The following is a 20,771-nucleotide window of genomic DNA, read 5'->3' on the forward strand; positions in this document are numbered from 1 at the left end:
CACTAATTAGGTGGGTGGCCCTTCTTTCTCTTGTGTACGGCCGCCCAGGCTCATACCTTAGAGGGAACTATCCGTGGACCACTTGAATGGAGTTCGCGGACCACTGGTGGTCCGCAGACCACACTTTGAGAACCTCTGCTTTAAAACAAAACTTCAGTTCTATAAAACCAGTGGCAGCAGTGCCCTCAATTTATAAAATTTAACAAGTGACCAGAGGATGTTCAGCATAAGTGGTTAGGCTCCTTATTGTGTCAGAGGATATGGTGATGCAGGCTAACTGATTAGGCAGCATTATAATCTAAAGCTGTAGAAACGTGACTCAGACACCTGACTTTGTGTGTGCAAGCATTTAAAGAACTGAGCAGTGGATAAACAGCCAGTGTATGTAAAACATCGCAAGTTTCTCTACTTCATGGGAAAAGCTGTGTGATTTCTTTTTAAGGTACGCATAACTTTATACTTCTCTTGTTTATGAACAAATAAAATTTAAAATGCCAGTTGATGTTCTGTAAAGCAAAGTATACTCCTGTTATGTAGTTTTAATATAGTTCATATAGTAAATATGCAGCATTGTCCACTATTACTTTTCCTTTTAAAATATTTTGATTTTGAAATGAAAAACACGTGTTTTGATGTTTAAGCCACCAACTGAAGAGGAACTCTTAAAATATTGTGCAGCTTAGTAACTATTGTATGCAAGTTTGTAGTTTGATTCTAAAATAATCTGTCTTCAAATAAACACTAATCTGATTAAACCTATGAACTGAGCTGAGTCCAGACAGGCATTTTCCTGCTATCTTGTAAGGATAGAAAAATATCGTGGCTCAAAAGAAGGTTGATATAAATTTCCATGGCTACTTTGGGTCCAATTCCATGTCTGGTCGCAATACAATTTCAGTTGTGTATGGCAGTAAGACATTCTGTCTACTCCTGTACTAAGTGTCCTCTTTTTTTAATCTGTCAGCCTGGATCCACTGACTAAGAGTGATGTGAAGATGTCACTGGATGAGTGAGTTCAGAATCCTTGTTACAAGTGTGTTTTGGTGGAAACTAGTATTTACTGGTAACTCTGCTTTTATTTTTTTAGGCAGGAAGGCTTCCCTGTGATCTTAAAAGTGGAAGCCTCAGTTATATATTTTTATAGCATATCATAATGGTCCGTTTGGCATTATAATCCAAGCTATGGACCTCTGAAAATATTTGTAGTGCTGATCGACCATTATCTAGTGCAGGGGTCGGCAACGTTCGGCCCACGGCTCACCAGGGAAAGCACCCTGGCGGGCCGGGCCAGTTTATTTACCTGCTGACGCGGCAGGTTCGGCTGGCCGCGGCTCGCCGTCCCGGGCCAGTGGGGGCGGCGAGAAGCGGTGCGGGCCGAGGGATGTGCTGGCCGCGGCTTCCCGCCGCCATTGGCCCGGGACGGCGAACCGCGGCCAGTGGGGGCCGCGATCGGCCGAACCTGCCACGTCAGCAGGTAAATAAACTGGCCCGGCCCGCCTGGGTGCTTACCCTGGCGAGCCGCGTGCCGAACGTTGCCGACCCCTGATCTAGTGTGTCTCTAGTAGTCGCCACTTCTTAGGTCTGATGTCCAAACAATTTTTGTACCAGTATAATTATTTTCATGGGTGGTGGTAGTGAATTTTTTTTTAATAAAAATAGTTATACCAGTACAACTCCTGCTGTGGATACAGTTCTACCAGTATATTTTGTTCTCCTTATATGGGAATGGCTATACTGGTATAAAGCACTTTTATATGGGTATGACTGCATCCATACTAGGGGGATTGTATTGCTTTAACTATACCAGTATAGTTAAAGTGGATTAACTTGTGTGTGTAAATAAGCCTATGTTTTGGCAAATCCAGTATAGCAAATATTTCAGACAGATGTCAGAACACCAATTGTTATGTTCATGGTGGCTTTAGGGATTGCATTAATCCTCCTCATTTAATCCATAAAGGTGACTTTTAAAAATCTTCCTTTAGGAAAAGCTAACAAAATGCCCTATTTTCCCATATACATACCTGACTACCATTGACAATAATGGAAGTTGCACCTATTTTGAGAAAAAGGCTCTGTTTATTATTTAACCCTACAGTACTTCTCTTCCTGCAGTGCGCAATGTCTGCAAGGTAATATTAATTACATACGTGTGGACTCTTCAGTATATACAGTCCAGGTAACTCAGAGTAATGCTTCACAATCATCTGTTTTCAGATACAGTTTGGCTATGTTTTTCTGTGACGCTTACGCAAGCTGGAGCTTATGCTGAACCTCTCTTACGTATGGAAGCAGATGGTCTATGCCTGTGTAGGATTCCAACTTGTTGCACGTGAAATGTATTAGTGAAAATACACGTGCAGCATTGCAAAGCTGGTTATTGTCCATCTGGCTACAACTACAGCCCTGGATGCACATAATCCTTGTAGTAATAATCCAAATAACAATGTTAATATAAACTGAATGTGTTAATTAGGTCAGTTGCACCTAGGAATTGTGCATAGGAATGTTGATACTTTAGTCTAGCAGCAGCAGTATTTAAATTTATTTCCTAATGAATGGAAGTCTGGCTGTGAGTTGATTAGGTGCCTCTTCCTTGTTAGATCCACATTGTTCTTAGTTTTATATATGGTGCTGCTATGTCCCTTTTGTATAAATTCTGCTTCTTTTTTGACGTATTTGTCCTCACTAATGAACATACCCTCCCTCTTGTTTGAAAAAATTATGGGCAGAACAGATTTGTGAAAATTGACCTGATTCCAGCTACTTTTTATTTCTTCAGCAAGATTATAAGGAACTGCTGTGTAGGGATTTTTTTTTTTAAACAAGTTCAGACTTTAGATTCCAAGTCTTGTTAGAAGACTTGCTAGCGAGACTTGCCAGTTAACGTTATGTAAAAGGAAAATATCTATCAGCCCATCATAGATAAGAAATTAGGGAACTGGGATTCTTCATCTGTCTATGCAACAGAATCTTTATTTTTCACCAAACGGAGTCATTCATAGCCTAAATCTACTGGCACAATTGTAGGAATACTTTCCATGCCACTAATCCCCGTTCATCAGATTCCGCCCTTCTCTCCCTGCCATTCTGACCACACAAAAACTTGTCCACACTAAACATTATTTGATTTCTTTTTAAAGTTTATCTAGATAATATAAGAGCAACATCCCTCTAACAATAAGTGTGGTTATATCTCAGCCCTCACAGTAGCAGGGTCTAGAAAACAATGTGGGCAAAACCTCCCAAACGAAGGGCTTAGGAAAATGACTGATCTGGCAGAGAGAGATGTTAAATCATGTAGAAATAAACTGTATGGGCTGGCCCTCATTCTGCATTTTTTATTTAAATAACTCGTAGGAATAAATGTGAGCGTGCTACATTTGAGTCTGATGGGGGCGGGGGAGGGCTGTTTCTCCCAGTGAGGCATAGCTGGAGAAAGGGATATGTGTGCGCACAACAGTAATGTCAGCAATTCTCTCCTTTTTCCAGTAATCTCATCTGGATTTGTGTGCGTCTCTTAAGATGCTCCAGTGCCATCTCAGCAGTCACCTTCCACCTGCTCTTTAAACCCCAAGTGGGGCGGGGGGGGGGGGAAGAGGAGGGAAAGCCCTGGGGATTGCGCTGCTGAGCTCTGACCTTGCTAGGGTTGCTGCTGGGTCATGTCAACTGGGCTAGGAGGAAGTCTATTTGTGCTTCCCCTCTACTGTTCCCTGGCCACTGGCCTACCAGTCCATGGTTGAAACTGCCTACCCCTCCCCGCAACCCAGGGTCATCCTTAAACTGCATAAAGGGTGGAGAGGCTGAGCAGTGGCTTCCTGAGATGCCATTCTAGGCTCCATCTCCAGAAGAACTGCCAGTTGGTCCTTTCCCTGTGCTCAGCTTTCTGGTTGGGAGAGGGAATGGAAGGAAGAATGGTGGATGGATGATGTGAGGAGCTATGTGGCAGTTGAGAATAGAGTGGGAATAGTGAGGGGAAGGAAGAAAGGGAAGTGGATGGAGAGTATTGAAAATATATGGGGAATTAAACTTGAATATAGTGGAGGATGGAAGTGGAGAATGAATGAGTCTTTATCATGCTGCAAATGAAGCTGGAGTCGAGGTGACTTTTGGTGACTCCATGCCACACTGGGACTATATGCCACCTGTTCAAGTTATCATCACTTACTGTGGGTACCAAAACAGAGCACTTGATCAGGGGTTAGAACAGAGGACTGTTGGCTGTCAAAGATTTGGAAAGCCATTTAAACTAACGAACTGAAAGTTCACATATGCAAATGATCAAATGAGTTGCAGTTACAGGCTCTTCTCTGGATAAAAGAATAACTGCATGCTGGTTCTTCATAAGCACTTCTCTTGAGGTTAGAAATGTAGGGCCAAGAAGGTAGATTAGCTGGCTCCAGGCACATTCTGGACATGTATAGATGTGCACTGCAGTGGAACCTAGAAAGTCTGTTTAGCAGAATGCAAACTGGCACGTGGAAAAAAAAACCTGTCTCCTTTAATCGTCCATGGCAAGAGCTTAGTTGTCAGTTCCTCTGCTTGTGCGTGAGTGGACAGACCTGATTCTGCACAAGAACAGTATGTCACTAATGTAGCGTTGAGCACAGACCATATGTGGGTCATAGGACAGGCATGCCCACGTGTGCAGCAGAATTACAGGGAGTAAGATCAACAGTCTGACCTCTATGAGTGAAGTGAAGTAATTGTGTTCACATGTTCAATATGAATCACATTTGGGTTCTGCAACTGTTTCTATCATCCAAAACGTGAACCCTGGAGATCTGGGCTAACCACAGCGCCCCTATTCGGTGTTCATCACAAATTCCTTCATCTAATAATAAAGTTTAGCCCTTTATGTAAATATTTCTAGTATCTGACACCAAATACAGTTTGTAAGATTTTCAGTGTTGTTCATAGCGTACACTGCTCTTCTACTTTACCAGAATCAGCTGCATATAGTGCTTTTCACTTCTCTCTGAGCTATGTTCAAAAGCTAAATTATTTTTATTTGCGGTCGTTAACCTATATCTACTTTGCCTCACCTTTCATGTCTTTTTAAGGATCGGGCATGTGAAATGCTATTGCCCTACTGTTTCACATTACATTTACCGAGACTTCTTTTTATTTACTCATTTTCTGTTAGATTGCAAAATATCAAGAGACAATATGAGCTGTCTGGATGACGTACCTTTTAAAATGTCCAAGAGCTTTGAAGATGACTCTGCGGAAGGCACCAACTTAATCAGTTTAGCCGACTTTGATATTCCTGACTGCACTGAGATCCTAGTGTGCACAATGGTAGGTTAGTCCCTTTTCTAAGAGCCTTTGTTAATTTTGATCCCAATATTAATATCCATGATATTAAGAGTAGCTTAGTATTTTTTCCCACTAAAAAGGAAAAGAAATCCTTGAAATATTTATTTCCTGGACCAAACTGACACCTTTTTTTGCAGTCTCATGCAAGGCCAAAGATTGGTAGGGCAAAGCCCAGATCCTGCTTTGGCCTGTGCCAAAGGACCTGAAAGGGAATTTTGGCCAGCCAAAACTACCCACGCTGGCTAGGACATATGCTGCAGTGGGGTGTATTCTGACAGACTAGGCCCTATTCACATAACAGTTGAACGTTGTGTTTAAATGCACACATTGGTTGCTAAACAGTTTTGTCAGTCATAGGAAACGGCTGTGTATTTCCCCCACTGGCTGGCTGTAGTACTTTTTTTATCACTATCATTTCAGTTGTTGTTATTCCAGAACCCACTAGTGCAGATTTCCTAGGTTACAGTTGTTGCTAGCACAGTTTCAACCATAGGATGGATAGGATTTTAGTTGGAGTCCTCTGGAAAAAGAACTGCTTTGGTTTCAGAGATGTTCCACAAGTTCTCACCAATAGGTGGCGTCATTGCACTTTATTCTTGACTCTTACTAACCGAGATTGATGCTGTTTACTCTTGCTGGGAGGAGCTGCAAAGTGTTAAAAACCACATCCCGCCTCTTCGCTAGTTCACTGTGGCTCAGCTCTGCTTTGCTCCCTATTTTAAATATCTCAAATATACCAAGAATAGTTTTTGGAAGGAGATTGCTGCATCTGTGCCTTACGCAACATGTGTAAAACAGGTAATTGCAGACTGAGAGGTGTGCAGTCTCCTGATTTGCACGTTTGTGTTTGCACAGACACACCAGTTGCCCCCTTCTCTCAAATTCTGACCTTCATATTTTGCTTTGGAAAAAACAATATTATTCTTCACTTGAATTTGATAAAAGCTGCAAGCTTGGATCGAAAATCTTTCCTCAACGTTTGATGTGTTTTAGCTCTGGGGACTTGGTTTAGGTCCATCTTCAGTCATAACACTAGCAAGTACTAGGCCTTATTGTATGTAAGTAGTAAAAACAGAACTTGTGGCCTGACTATGGGGTAGGTTTGTCTGACAGCCCATAAGAGTTCTAGTCTGGCAAGCTCCAGGGCATGATATGAGATTTATTTGCTCAATCAGGTCTTTAGACTTACATCACAAATATATTTACATTTTAAAACAAAGTATATGAAAATAGTACCTCTTCTACTTCCATGCCAATACCCTCAGTCCACAGTTCTGTGTTTCCCCTTCCCCAGTACCGTAGGTGATAAATACTTAAAACAGGGCATAAGGCTTTGATTGTGAGCTCAACTCTGGAAGCTAGTTGGTTTCTAAGCATTACTCAGAGATTAAAAAAAACCTCGAAGTTCCAGTGTGAATGTATTTGAGTGGGATGTAATTATTTCTGAGAGGCGGATACAGTTCTATGTTCAGGATTACAGATACTGGGGCAGACTCTGTAGATTGGCATAACTCCCTTACCTGAGATTTACACCAGCAGAGGATGTGGCCCACCCTGTCCCGTCCTGCACCCGTTACTCTTGCAACTAGTTCTATTGTAAGCATTACTCCGGTGAGTAAGAGTGAAGGTTTGAACCCATAAAAGTCTTTTAATTGACATCACATGAGGGTTTTTTTTTTTTTTAATAAATACTGAATTATTCTGTTTACTGCTATTTTACAGCATGATTTCTCATTAGAAAGAAAGGTGCTTTACTGGATTGAGGCTGCTTCTGGGCAAGCAACTCACTGGTATGAAGTTACTACTGATGTTGTGCCAACAGCTCCACCTTGCTGGCTGCTTTTGGTTGATCCTAAAGAAAACTATGTCATCAATACACAGAACGAGGAGACAACTGGTGGGAAAGCAAAGGATGGTGTGACGCCCACAACCTCTGTTCGGAGATGTGTAAGCCTAAGTGCTGCTGATGTGAAATATGGCCCTCCCCCGCCCAGAGGTGCACCGTCTGAGACGGAAAGTGAGGACTGGTACTCTGAAGAGAATGAGTATTCTGAGGATGATGAGTATTCCTCAACTACCGGTGAAGAAAGCAACAAAGAAGAAGAAAACATTTTGGACAACAAATTTGTTGAAAGCGCCATGCCTCAGCATTCCAGAGTTCACCAGTTTAGGCCAAGGACTTCTCCGGTATTGCTAGATCCACCTTCCGAAAACTGCTGCCACAAGCCAGTTACCGCACATCTGATCAAGCAGAGAAGATCCATGATTTTATTTAATAATATGAAGAATGAGTTGGAAGAAGCCAAAAAGAAGTTAGCTGCTTTAGTGCATCCTTTAAATAGAGCATCTGTTGAAAGGAATCTGGCTCCAAGACCGTTTTCTCTTTACCAGCGCTCTCGAAGTAGCAGAAATCTTAGCTATGGACCTGCCTCGGATGTATCCTTGATGGGAACTTTAACCCCAACACCTCCACCTACCCCTTGCTGCAGTCCCAGGACACCTTCTGCTGCTAGATCAATACCTCCAATAAGAAACCATAAACCCACAGTTGCGGTAAGATATGGCTTTTTTGATACTGTGTACCTCTGTCAATGCTACCTGTAGTAGTCACACAGCCCCATGTAAAGTGGGGTAAAGGGTGAGAGAGAAAGAAGACAATGCGACCCCTATAGCAGTATTTCCCAAACTTAGAAGCTGAGGAAATCATAAACATTTGGCCTTCGTTATATGTTGAGGCTGAAAAAATTAATTGAGGAAAGCCTGACTAGTGGTTGGGGGACGGGTTTTCACTAGAGCTGGTCTAAAAAATTTTGCTGAATTTTTTTTTTTTCAATGAAAAAAATGCCTTTTAGATGACATTTTTGTGAGACAGTTTCCATGTTCATCAAAGAACTACAACCATTTTGATTATTGCCAACTGCAAATGAAAAAACAGTTTTCAACAACTGAAAAAAATTGGCTCTTTTGGCAGTTTCAGAAGGGATGCCATGGATTGAACCAACATGAGGATTAAACTGCTTTCTCATCCCTAAAGTGCAGCTCAGGGTGGAAGTACTGCACTAGAACAGTCTCTTTTGTCCCTGTTTTGTTGGTAGAAGGACTTCCGCTTTCACAGCTACCAATTCTGGCACCTTTTACCTGCACAAAATTCACTTTTAAAAAGTCTAAATGGAATAATTATGAACTAGTTCCATAGTTGCATTATAATGTCTGATCATGTCACTATAGATTAAGTACCAGAAAATGACAGAATGAATGTTGTAGTTCCTGTCATCTTAAATTTTCAAATTTGATCATAAGTACTTGAGAGATGTCAGACTTTTGTTACTTAAAAGCTACAGGTACAGTGACCAAATAAATGAAAGGCAATGTCAAGTTACATGTACTTGCGTGAGATTTAGAGACGGTAATTATGGAGTGGTTATATGCCTATGCGTACTCTGTAAACTAAACCATTGTTAAATTTAATGATTTATCCATCATCCCAATCTTTTCAGCTATCCTACATCATACTGTATTCCATAAGCCCCTAACCGGGATGAGCACTTCTCAGCATGAGACATTTTCTAGCATCTCAGACGGCTTTGTCTCTCTCTCTCTTGCTTATGGTTTTATATCTTTATACACACAACACATTCTTAAATAGGAGATCAAGTGTTTAGATGGTCACTTTTTTTAAGACTTGGCCACCTGACTGTCATCCTCATTGATATAATAATAATTTCCTGCTTGGCCAACCAACGGCCAGTAAAGAGCTTATTGGAGTTAGGAACAGGATTCCCTGAGAATTAGAAGCTGGATGTGATCAGTTTACCATATCAGCATCCTTTGATCTGTATCTGAACCAATGCCTAGATTTAATTAAGTCTAGTCTCATTTGAAGGGAGAGCTTGTGGACAAATTGTTGTAGCTGTCCCTGAGCAATAACTAGATTGGGTTCTTTTGTTTGTTTTTATTTGTAGAGTGCACAGCTTAAAGTTTTCCCAGATTTCCGGTCTGCAGACATTGTCATCTCGGTCTGTTCAGCGTTTCCCTGGAAACATAAATTCTGATCTCAGTAAGGTCATTTGAAGTAAACTTTAGAATACATTTGAACAGGATATATAACACACAAACTCACACGCATGATAGCTAACATGTACTGTAACCATTTATTTATATGCTCACACACAGGACCAGAAGGGAATTGTTGCATTTATTGGAATTTTCCTCTGGTTGCCCAGTCTAATGAAATTATGTTAAATGACAAATGCTGAAATGCTGCTTTTGAACATCCACAATTACCTTGTTGTTCCAGAAGAGGAGAAAAAGGATTCTTTTAATAGTTCCCCATAGTACTAAATGCTAGTATCTTGTAAATGAATGTGTCTTAATTAGCGAACATAAAGTACTGTGTTTATTTTTCAGTCCCTCAGCCCCTATTCCTGCCTTCCACCCCCTTCTGCGGCTCTGCGACATCCAAGTTCCCACAGAACTCATCCAGATTCAACAGCTGACCTCCTCTCGGCATTAAGCCAAGAGGAACGTGACCTTATTGAGCCAGTTATAGCCTTGGGTTATCCGATACGCAGAGCAATCATCGCCCTCCAGAAGACGGGAAGACAAAGTTTAGGTCAGGTTAGTGGAGCCAGTATTGCTTTACTTAAATGGCATGGAAAATACTTGATAAAGGACAGTCATGTAAGAAGCTTTAGTGCAATATCATCTGGTAACTAGCCAAGTCTTAAAAGAGACGCCCAGTTCTGCTTTTGGGAAACTGTAGTAGTTTATCATACGTCATAATAAGAACTGAAGTAATTCAGGATTTTTGCCTTGGATCTTCAATTTTTAAGTAATAAAATTGGCTTGCATTATCTTCAGCCACATTCTCACAGGCAATAATAGTTGCTGTTTTACTGTTTTATAGTGTTCTATTTATTGTATAGAACCAAAAACCTACATCAGTGACATAAACCACAATGTTATTTTGAAGAGCAGATTTCTTGTGTTCATGGTATGGAAACATTTTTGCTAACAGATTTTTTTTTCTCGGTCATTGGATCAATATGATTTATCGCCGTGGCTCATCTAGTCAGAACTGGAGTGTGTAATTCCCTCTGAGATTTCTTGCTTTTTCACCAGAATTAAAGAATTTGTTTCAGAATTGTGATTAGTCACTGAATATGTACAAATAATGCCTTTGCGTTATACTGGGTCATTAAAGATTCTAATTTGTCACCAATGCATACGTATCACTTATAGTTATCTTACTGGATGCTTCTCTACACTAACTAGTATCTGAGCACATGCCAATCTTTAATGTATTTATCCTCGCAACACCCCTATGAGGTAGGAGAGTACTGTTATCCCATTTTACAGATGGGGAACTGAGGCCTAGAGAGAGACTAAGGCCTGGTCTACACTGGGGGGGGGGTCGATCTAAGATACACAACTTCAGCTACGAGAATAGCGTAGCTGAAGTTGACGTATCTTAGATCGAATTAAAATTACTAACTTCGCGTCCTCGCGGCGCTGGATCGACGGCCGCGGCTCCCCCGTCGACTTTGCTTCCGCCTCTCGCACTGCTGGAGTTCAGCAGTGACGGGAGAGAGATCGGGGATTGATTTATCGTGTCTACACTACACGCGATAAATCGATCCCCGATAGATCGATTGCTACCTGGCAGGTAGTGTAGACGTACCCTCAGTGACTTGCTGAACGTCACACAGGAATTTTGTGGCAGAGCAGGGAATTGGATCTAGGTCTCCAAGTGATCGGCTAGCACCCTATCCACTAGATCATCCTTCCCAGACCAGTTCTGCTGTTAAATGCAAGTATTTCTGTAATCCAGATTGGTGAATATTATTTATTCTACTCACAAAGGCTTAAAACAAGCCAGGCACAGAGAAGTGGGCAAAGTGCAGCCTACATGCCCTATGTAGTTGATGGAGTCATGCAATGTGCTCCTGACCATGGCTGCCATCATCTTTACTATGGAGGGTACAGCCCACAGAAGCTATACATCCCAGCAGGCAGTGCTCCATATTACAGATGAGGTTGGCTGCAATCTGCTCAATTTTACGCAAATTGTCTGCGGCCCTCAGGTTCTCACAAAGTTACCAGTGCAGCCCTTAGCTAAATATACGGTTGTATCCTTCTGCTCCCTACGCTGGTCTCTCTCTTTCACCAGCATGATCTCCTCTCTCTTCTCTGGTTGCGTAGGGACACAGCCAAGAGGAAATACAATGGTTAGCCGTGAAGACTTCCAGTCTCAAATTACCAGTGTAAGTCTGACCAAATTAGGCTAAAGACCTTGCAGGAAAAATGTTTGAAAAGAAAAATCGAGACTATTCATTGCTTCTTAGTGTCACGCTGGGTTGCAGTGTGGTGCTGACAGCTACAGGCAGGGTGATTGGTAGTAACATCATATGGTAGCCAAAAATCACTGCATTCTTTATGGTGTTGAGTAAATCTGCCGGAAACTACCCTGATTCCCAAAGCAAGAATTTTCAAGGCGTCAGCCTTAAAGAGGCAGCATTACCCCAATTCTGACCAAAGCACATGGTTAAAAGGCTCATACGGGGATAGGGATTGCCATAATGGGTCAGTGGTCCATATAATCCAGTATCCTGTCTCCACCAGTACCGGGTGGTTCTGAGGGATGTGGAAGAATTCCAAAGTGGATGGGCAATTGTGGAATAACCTGCCCACAATGGAAGTCTCTTCCTAACCCCTATCAGTTAGTGGGTGGCTTATGGCTGACACTGAAGTAATAGTTCTTCAAAACTTTTTGATAGTCCTTGTTCATTCCCTCTGGGGCACCTGGCATTAGCCACTGTTGGAAGACAGGATACTGAGCTAGATCTACCTTTGGTCTGACCCAGTATGGCTGCTCTTATGTTTTATGTTTCTAATGTAACTGTTCTCATTATCTGCATAAATGCCCATTCTTTTTTTAAATTCTTCTAACTCTTGGCCTCAACTATACTATTACGATGTAGTAGTGAGTTCCGCAGGCTGATTATGCATTGTGTAAGAAAGTTCTATCCGTTTTAAATTTGCTGTCATTCCACTTTATTGACTGTCCTATTGTTCTGGGAACACAGAATACTTTAGGGATGTTTTTAACAGTGGGTTTCCCCGCCCTTGGTCCAAAGCTTGCTCCCAGGGAAGAATAGTGGTTTTCCCCAGTCCTTCATCCTGAAGCCATCACTTTTCTCCATTTTGGTTCGACCTAATCTTGCAGTCTGTGCCATTCCTGTGCTTCATCTCTGGCTGTGAGGATGGAATTTACAGGCTGCTCTCTGAATTGGCTGGCAAGACCCTGGGAGTTTAAAACCAGTGTACAATGCAACCTGTTTTAAGCAGCCACCTATGGAATCATCAGAAATTGGTGGCCTAGGAGAGATGGGCCTTTTTAGTGAGGGTCAAACAAACTTGTAATGGAAATCTTGGGAATACATTCAAGGGAATGTGTAAGCCATGGGCTTGTTAACTGGAGCGGATTTAGTTTGAGTCATTGCATTGCTTTTCTTTGATATGAAAAAACAAATATTTTTCTGCATAGCATGACAGGTAACGTAATGAGGGGCGGGGACAGATAAATTACCGAGCTACAAGTGTACCGAAGAACTTCATGTTCCAAAGATTATAATGCCAGAATAAAAACCCCTTTAAGAAGTTTTCTCTGATATAAGATGCTCGCACTGAGGCTACCTGGTGTTTATAACCATCCTCAACCTCATTATAAGACCCAGGAAAAACCCCAGAGAGAACAGCTTATGATAGGAGCAAGCATTAAACTGTCTATGTATTTAGTTTTAGTTTTGCAGAACATGCCTATCTAACGCTTTGTGGGTGCATTAATATTCTTGAAGACTAAATGCAAAACTTGTTGTTCCTAAATCCATTCCTCCAGGGTAAGCTAGCTACATTCTTTCTCCACCTCCACAGGCAAAAGATTAGTCTATACTGTACCATGAGGTCGATAAGTCACAATATTTAAAAACCTGTTTTTGTTTAGTCTTGCTGGTGGTTTTTTATAATGCTGAAATCAGCCTGTTTATGCCAGTTTTGCACAAGTTCCATACTCTGCTTACACAAAATGTCAGGTTCTCTGAATTGTTTGCTTCTGCGGTGAACATTGTAAGCCAATGTCCCTGTTAATGGCCAAAGAAATATTGTCAACAGCACTGGCTTTTTAGGAAGGAAGGTCATGAGACAAATAAAAACAGCAAGTTATTCATGTAAATGGCAAGCAAATAGAGGCTGTAATATTTGATTTGATAATACCAAGTGAATGTAGGTTGTGCTTTTTAATCCTCATTACCACACTGTGGGAGAAATGAGTATTCGGCCAAATTTTTTTCTTAGCTTTAGAAAGCCCTTTTTTTTTTTTTTTGGACATTTAGCAAGTTTTATGATCTTTTAGTGAATCCCTCTACTGGCTTTGATGCTGTTAGTCTGGCAGTGGGCCACTCATTTTCTTTTACTTTGGAGATTATAAATCAAATTCTCCTCTGGCATCAACAGACACAACTTCACTGAAGTCTATGGAGTTGCACCCGCTTACACCAAAGTGGTGAATTTGTCCCTGGCTTTTTTTACCATTATATATTTAATTTATTGTTTGTCACGTAAGTTTTTGGGCAGTGAATGGCTTATGTGATATTTATAAGATACCACTGGGAATTGTGCTGTCAGCACTCCAAGAACAACGAGGAAAGCCAAAAATAACTGTTTACTTTCAGTAATGACAGCAAACAGGCCTCCTTTGGGGTGGGAGGCATATTCTGCTCTGTATTCTGGAGCAAGACCCTAGAGGGTTGAAGTTTTGAACATCAAGAGTGACACTGTGAGGATGACAGGTTAGAGTTCAGCACTATCTAGCACTTTAATGATACAGTCTTTAAAAAAACAAACAAACTTTAAAATATTTTTTCCCCACATCAAGCAGAGTTCAGATTTCTGGATTCCCCCGGGGAGGGGGTGTCCCTCTCATTGTTCATATTTCCCACACCCAGAGAACGGGAAGATCTTAGATGATTATCTTCTCCAGGGAAGTGATGAAAGTCCTGCTGCCTGAGTCACTGAAAACTCATAGGAACAAAACAGGCAACGAACTGAATGGAACAAGTTTGCATTGATTCTTTCCCATCTCTTTTTTTAATTTGTGATACTCCCTCTACTCGGTATCTAAAAACTGGTGCAAAAACACAGCTGACCTTAATGGAGACTGAAAGACAAACGGTCTAGTTCCCTGAAGTGTGGCTGTAACATACAGCTTTTGCCAGCTTGTGGGATAATTGTACAATGCACAAATTACTTGTATTCCATGCATTTCTTGTTACAATCCTAGTCTATTCTCCAATCCCAAATTCAATCTGAACAGTCCAGCGTTAGCACCATTGGGCACCTAAGAATTTAGCCTAATTAAGAAAAACATCCAATTTTGCACTTTTAAAAAAAAGTAAAGGGCCAAATCCTTAGGTGATATAAATCAGTGTAGCTTACTCAAGCTACCCTGATTTGCACCAGCTGAAGATCTGGCCCACACTGAGGGAATGTTTGCATAAATAAGCCTCATACAATACCAGGGCTGAAATCTTGGCCCTACTGAAGTCAGTGGGCCCAGAATTTTGTGAAGCAGGGGGCCCAGCCTCTCAACCAGGAAAGGTCCATCACGGTGGAACAATTTGTCCCTCCCTGTACATCTGGCTCTGGGTAATCAGACCCTCATCCCCTCGAGGAGTTCTGGTGACACCTCAGTCATAAGAACAACCTTCAAGACGGAGCCTCCATATTGCAGTGGTGGGCAGGCAGACTCCTTCAATCAAAGATTTCATATACAGGCAATATATTTTGATTGCTGCTCACCCTCTCTCCCGGAGGTTATATTAACCCAGTTTCTTTGCTGTCTCTCTGTTGTAGTTTCTCAGTTACCTTAGTGCCTGTGACAGGTTGCTGAAACAGGGCTACGAAGAGGGGCAGGTGGAAGAGGCAATGGAAATGTTCCAGTACTCGGAGAAGAAGGTCAGAAGCAGTTAGGTGCCTTCAGAGCAAAGAGTAATGTTGCTTAGGCCTTGTATTAGAGGAGGGACTGAATCAAACCCCCAGCACGACCTCCAGAACTCCTTTCCTTGTGGGCTACACCGAGCTGTTGAGGAATCCAGCTCCACCTCACACAGGGAGTGCAGAATATTGGTGAATGGCTCCATTACTGCCCCCACCCCTTGCAGTGGAAACACTCTGGTTCCATAGCCCCTGCACCGATGAATTCTATACCACATGGGCACCAGCCTCCCCAGTGGCCCATCTATCTACTAGTTCCACAATGAGTTGCCAAGGCCCCTATGCAGACTCTTCCCTGTGTGCCTTCCTTTCCCCAGATGGCAGAGCCCTGGCACTGTGACTGTGTGTGTTGGCATTTATGAAGTCACTTTTGGCCAAGGGTGTTGGGAGGTGCCCCTAACAGTGTGAAAAGCTGGCACGGAAGAGGATAAGCACTACTGAACTTTGGGTCTGGACTGTTTGGCATAACCCCAACTTTCACAACACGCAAGATTGCACCTTTCCCTTCTGCTGACTTAGTTGCAGATGAGAGGCTGTGGAAAATACTGAGGCCAGTAAAGGTCTGGTGCAAGAATGAAGGATATTGGGGGGGGGGGGGGGAAAGCACTAAAAATAAATCCCAGCTCATACTCAGTATTTTTTTCTGATTTGATACATCTTTTTCATGTAACTACCGTATTTCATAATATAGACTGAAATTCTATTTTGTTATCCGATAATGGTAATATTTCCCCCCCAAATTAGTACTATTTCACCATACTATTGGATAGGGGCCACTTTAGAACCAGATTGACACCCTTTGGGAATTGGTGAAGTGAGTGACTGTTTTATCATAAACAGTATTGAAATAAAGAAACAATAGTTGTTACCTGCCATTAAAAACTAGCCCCTCTGTCTGTTCCGTCCATGGAGTGTGTCCAGAAAAAGGACATTTTCTCTCTTTTAGAGAGGTGGGACCAGATTTACCACTGGTGCCGGCGGGTGTCACTCCACTAAGTCAGTGGACTGGTGTCCAGTTTTATCTGTGGTGAATTTGGCCCAGGGTTTTCAAACTATTCTGTTCCTAGTTCTGCCTGGGCAGCCCCTGCACATATCTGGAGCCTCATGGACTTCCTTGGGGCCCTGCCTAAGCACAGGAATTCACCTGTGTGGAGCAGCATTCAGAATCAGGGCTTTACCATCCACATTCTGTGCCATTGATTTCAACATTGTTCTTTAAACATAATGAATCCTGCTAGATCATATAGCTCGGTTGCATCTTTTCACATACTGCTGCTTCTGCTGAAACCTTACAATGAATTCCCCTTGAATCGAGAATGATAAAATAACTTCCTTTCTGTTCCTTTTTCCCCCCCAGGCAGCTGAATTCCTGCATCTTTTAGTGCAATTTAAGGATATGGGTTTCCAGCAAGCTGAAATCAAAGAAGTTCTTCTGCTTTATGAGAATCATAGAGATAAGGCACTAGAAGAGCTGATGACACGAACACAGTGACCAAATCTCTGGTAACAGTGACATCTTTTCATCTCTAGATTGACCACACCATAGCCCCATGCGTGTCAATTTCATTCTAGACGCAGTGAAAGATATGACTACAGCCCCTCAGAAATAAACCATTAAAGTTGCATCTCATTCTCTCCTCACTTTCTGTGAACATCTATTACAAGTGGCTTTGTCACTGTACCATGGCAGTGGCTTTATATCAGAAGTTTTTCTCTGCACCCCCACTTTCCACATGCACACCTTGACTATCTCACTGTTTTGGATAAAATGGAATTGGATCCAAGCCACCATGTGGCTTAAATTCTGCAAAAACCAGGGCATGGCTTACAAGGCTTTGCAAAACATGGCCTCCTCAGTCACTCTGGGATCACATACAGTATAGTCTCTGTTTTTTCTATAGTTCAATACCAGCAAATATAGCCAGATATGAGCTTTACAAAACACAAACCAACAGAAGAGGTTGGTTTTTTTTATAAAAACAGAACATTTCCCCAGAAAATTAGTTCCTGTTTTCTTGAGATGAGTCTTGGTCCTGTCTGAAGTGTGTAACCAAATTCTAGATTTCAGCCAAATAACATTGGCTTCCCATTTAAAAGGAGAAAGGTAAAATGAATACAATATTTAACTGAGTGTAAGAGAAGAAAACCGGCTTCTGTTGTAATTTTGTTGGTAACTAATATATCATGTTTATCCAGTAAGATGAAAAATGGCTTATGCAAGACTTATGCCCTGCATGTACAGGAATTTTCATGAAATTTGAAAGAGAACTGAAGGAATGATTCTGCTCTGTGTCCAACTGAAGAAAGTGTGGGGAAGCAGCACAGTTCCAGAAGGTGGGAAGCAGTGGCTCAAATAATCAAGCTTTGCACAGTCTTCAAGATCTGGAAAATTTGGATGTAGGTTTTTTTCCGGGTGTAACTGACATACAAAGAATGTAATGAATCCAAATCACCACCTTGGGTGTCTCTCTGCCCTTTGCAACGTTACAGGGAGAATGTTGTCACATAGATGAACTCAAGCATTTGATTTTCCTTTGAATTAGTCATAGATGTAATTGCTTGTGAGTAAGGGATATTTTCTTTTTTTCTTAAATGTGTCTTTTCCTATGAAAATGCCAACTGGCACAACTTAGCAGGGACAGTCCTTAATTAGTTGCAAAATATTTACCGTTTTCCATTGTGTCCAATCTATTTCAGCTGAGTTAAACAGTCTGTCCTTACGTTTCTCCCCCATGTTCCCATTTATAGCTTTAAATATCGTTGTTTGGGAAATGTCCCTCTGTTACTGCTTGATATCCGCCCATCCTCCTTAGGTGTCACAGCAGGGCTGGAACACTGGCTCTTGAAAGAGAGGGTGATCTCATGGTTAAGGCACTAGACTTTGACAAGGGGACTTGAGTTCAATTCCCAGCTCTGCTACAGGCTTCCTGTAGGACCTGGTACAATCTCTTAATCGCAGTTATGAAATGGAGGTAAACTTTTCCCGCTCTTTGTCTGTTTTAAATAGACTGTAGACTCTTTGGAGCAAAGACTCTCTCTTGTTATGGCATGCTATGGACCGGGTACACTTCTCAGGAAGTCTTGATTGTCTCGTCTATGGCTGTGTCACAGATCCTAATGAGCGCCCTTGCCTGGCCACACGCTAGGATTGCTGAGAGGGGAATCTAAGCCTTTGTCCTCTGGCTCCCCGGAGCCTGACCAGAGCCCATCCACTGCCCCAATCTCGAGGTCCCTGGGCACACTCTCAAGGCACAGACCTTCTATCTGGCACCCCCTCCAAGGGTTGGAACCTGCTGACCACCCACCTACCCCCTCTGGGCACAGCACTGGCCCTCCAGACTCCCCAGTACTTAAACACGCGCCTCTCCCAAAGTCCACCCAAAAGGTGCGAAGCTTCTAGGTTACAGGTTAATTCTCTCAGGGGCTCACAGTAGTTGTGATGCAGTCAACACACATTGCCCAGTCGAACATGGTTACGCTCTTAACAGATCAAGCACAGGAGAGTACAGATCATACAAACCCTCCTAAATACAGTGTCCCTCATGGGCTTAACCTTCCCTTGGGGTCTTTGGGAATCATCTGTCTTCCAGCAGGCAGACGATGTCCCCCACCCTCATGCCTACCCTGCCCCTGCAGCAGACTCCCTCACCGTCATCTGGAGCAAAATGGCTCTCTCCCCCAGTCTCCTCCGGTGACTCCCTTTGACTCCCACTAGGGTCACCTGCCTTTTTTGTTCTCCTGGTAACTTTCCATTACTTCCAAACCCTACTCCCTTCAGACAACCGGAGGAAGCGTCTTGTCCCAGCTACAGGAACAAATATACCCATTGTCCCTGTTTTGAATAGACGATTGCAGCTCACTCACCGTTGTCTCTGGCCAGCAGAAACATAACACCACCCTGCTCATTCATGGTGGAGCCACATACAAGTAGGCTTCCCATGACACAGTCATTTCATAAAATCGTCCCTCATTCAGAAGTGGTACCAACAGAACCCCCAGTTCATCACAGACTAGACAGGAATCGCTTTGATCCCTAAGCTTTTCATGCTTCCCCTTTGTCTGTATATAACTGAAGAGAGCAATATGGCTGTCCTACTGGAGAGATGCTCAAGCTACCGATACATGTTGTAAATACAAAGCACTGAAACAAACCGAGACAATCCTGAAACCTTGACTCATATGAGTAGTCCCAATGAGATCAAAGGGACTACTCCAGTGAGTAACTCTAAATCTGCATATTAACACTTGGTCTCCCAATCAGAACACATGCTTTAAAAAAAATTAGTTTGCCCGGTAAGTTAGTTCTCTGTGTGACAGGAATTCTGCATCCGTATCTGTCACATACATATTTTTCCTTTCCTCACTTCCTTGCAGAAATTTTTCACTTAGTTACACGGACATTTATTTTTGAACACAGTCCTTATAAGGCAAGTCCATTCTACAGACAGAATTTTTCATCCCATTTATTGTTGCCAAGATGATGTCACTTTAGAAAAAAAAAAGTCTTGCAAAATGTTAACATCTGATTAAAGAAACAGTTTAAAATCTAACTTTGTCTTCAGAGAAGTACACATAATTAAGATGTAAGGGAATAGATAACCGTTGTGTGTTCCACTCCAGTGACTACAAAACATTCTGACTGCAGTATCTTTAGGGTAGGAAATAAAATTTGCAGATGGTTTTGTGCCCACTTATGGTAGAAGAGGTGACTGTGCCTAATGGTCTGTGGTTGAAAGTTTGTGTCGAGATTTTTTTTGGCCTTGTATAGCTGATTTCCCCCCACCTGTTCTTCTTTGAACAATTCTCCTTTCAGCCCTACACAGCTGGCAGTTCTATGTACAGGTGGCTTATAGAGGCAATGGGCAGCTGACTCATCATTTTTACTTTGTTGTGTGTTACTTTCACTTTAGCTTTGTGGACAGGTTGATTTAATCCAGGGGTAGGCAACCTATGGCACGGCACGCGAGCTGATTTTCAGTGGCACTCACACTGCCCGGGTCCTGGCCAGCGGTCGGGGGGGGGGGCTCTGCATTTTAATTTAATTTTAAATGAAGCTTCTTAAACATTTTAAAAACCTTATTTACTTTACATACAACAATAGTTTAGTTATATCTTATAGACTTATAGAAAGAGACCTTCTAAAAACATTAATATGTATTACTGGCACACAAAACCTTAAATTAGAGTGAATAAATGAAGACTCGGCACAGCACTTCTGAAAGGTTGCGGACCCCTGATTAATCAATGTATTCTTGCCTTGCACACTGAATCCCAACACATTTTTCTTCTCTAAATGTTACAACTCTAGGACACTTTGTATTTTAGTCTTGTGTATTTCAGGACATCTAAAAGCTGTGGACAAAAGCAAACGAAGGGAAGAAAAGGTGTTCAAAGGGGATAGA

The 20,771-nt window shown here is 42.1% G+C and overlaps 1 protein-coding gene across 1 annotated transcript; it reads left to right on the top strand.

Annotated features, from left to right (window-relative positions):
* The first annotated feature begins 5,169 nt into the window (after window positions 1-5,169).
* UBAP1L (ubiquitin associated protein 1 like) lies at window positions 5,170-16,861 on the top strand. Its single transcript, XM_065412839.1, has 5 exons — window positions 5,170-5,301; window positions 7,042-7,872; window positions 9,727-9,936; window positions 15,229-15,330; window positions 16,727-16,861. Exons 1-5 carry the CDS (start codon window positions 5,170-5,172, stop codon window positions 16,859-16,861), a joined length of 1,410 nt encoding a protein of 469 aa, XP_065268911.1.
* The last annotated feature ends 3,910 nt before the right edge of the window (window positions 16,862-20,771 follow it).

Source organism: Emys orbicularis, chromosome 10 (assembly GCF_028017835.1).
Source record: "Emys orbicularis isolate rEmyOrb1 chromosome 10, rEmyOrb1.hap1, whole genome shotgun sequence".
Taxonomy (NCBI): Eukaryota; Metazoa; Chordata; order Testudines; family Emydidae; genus Emys; species Emys orbicularis.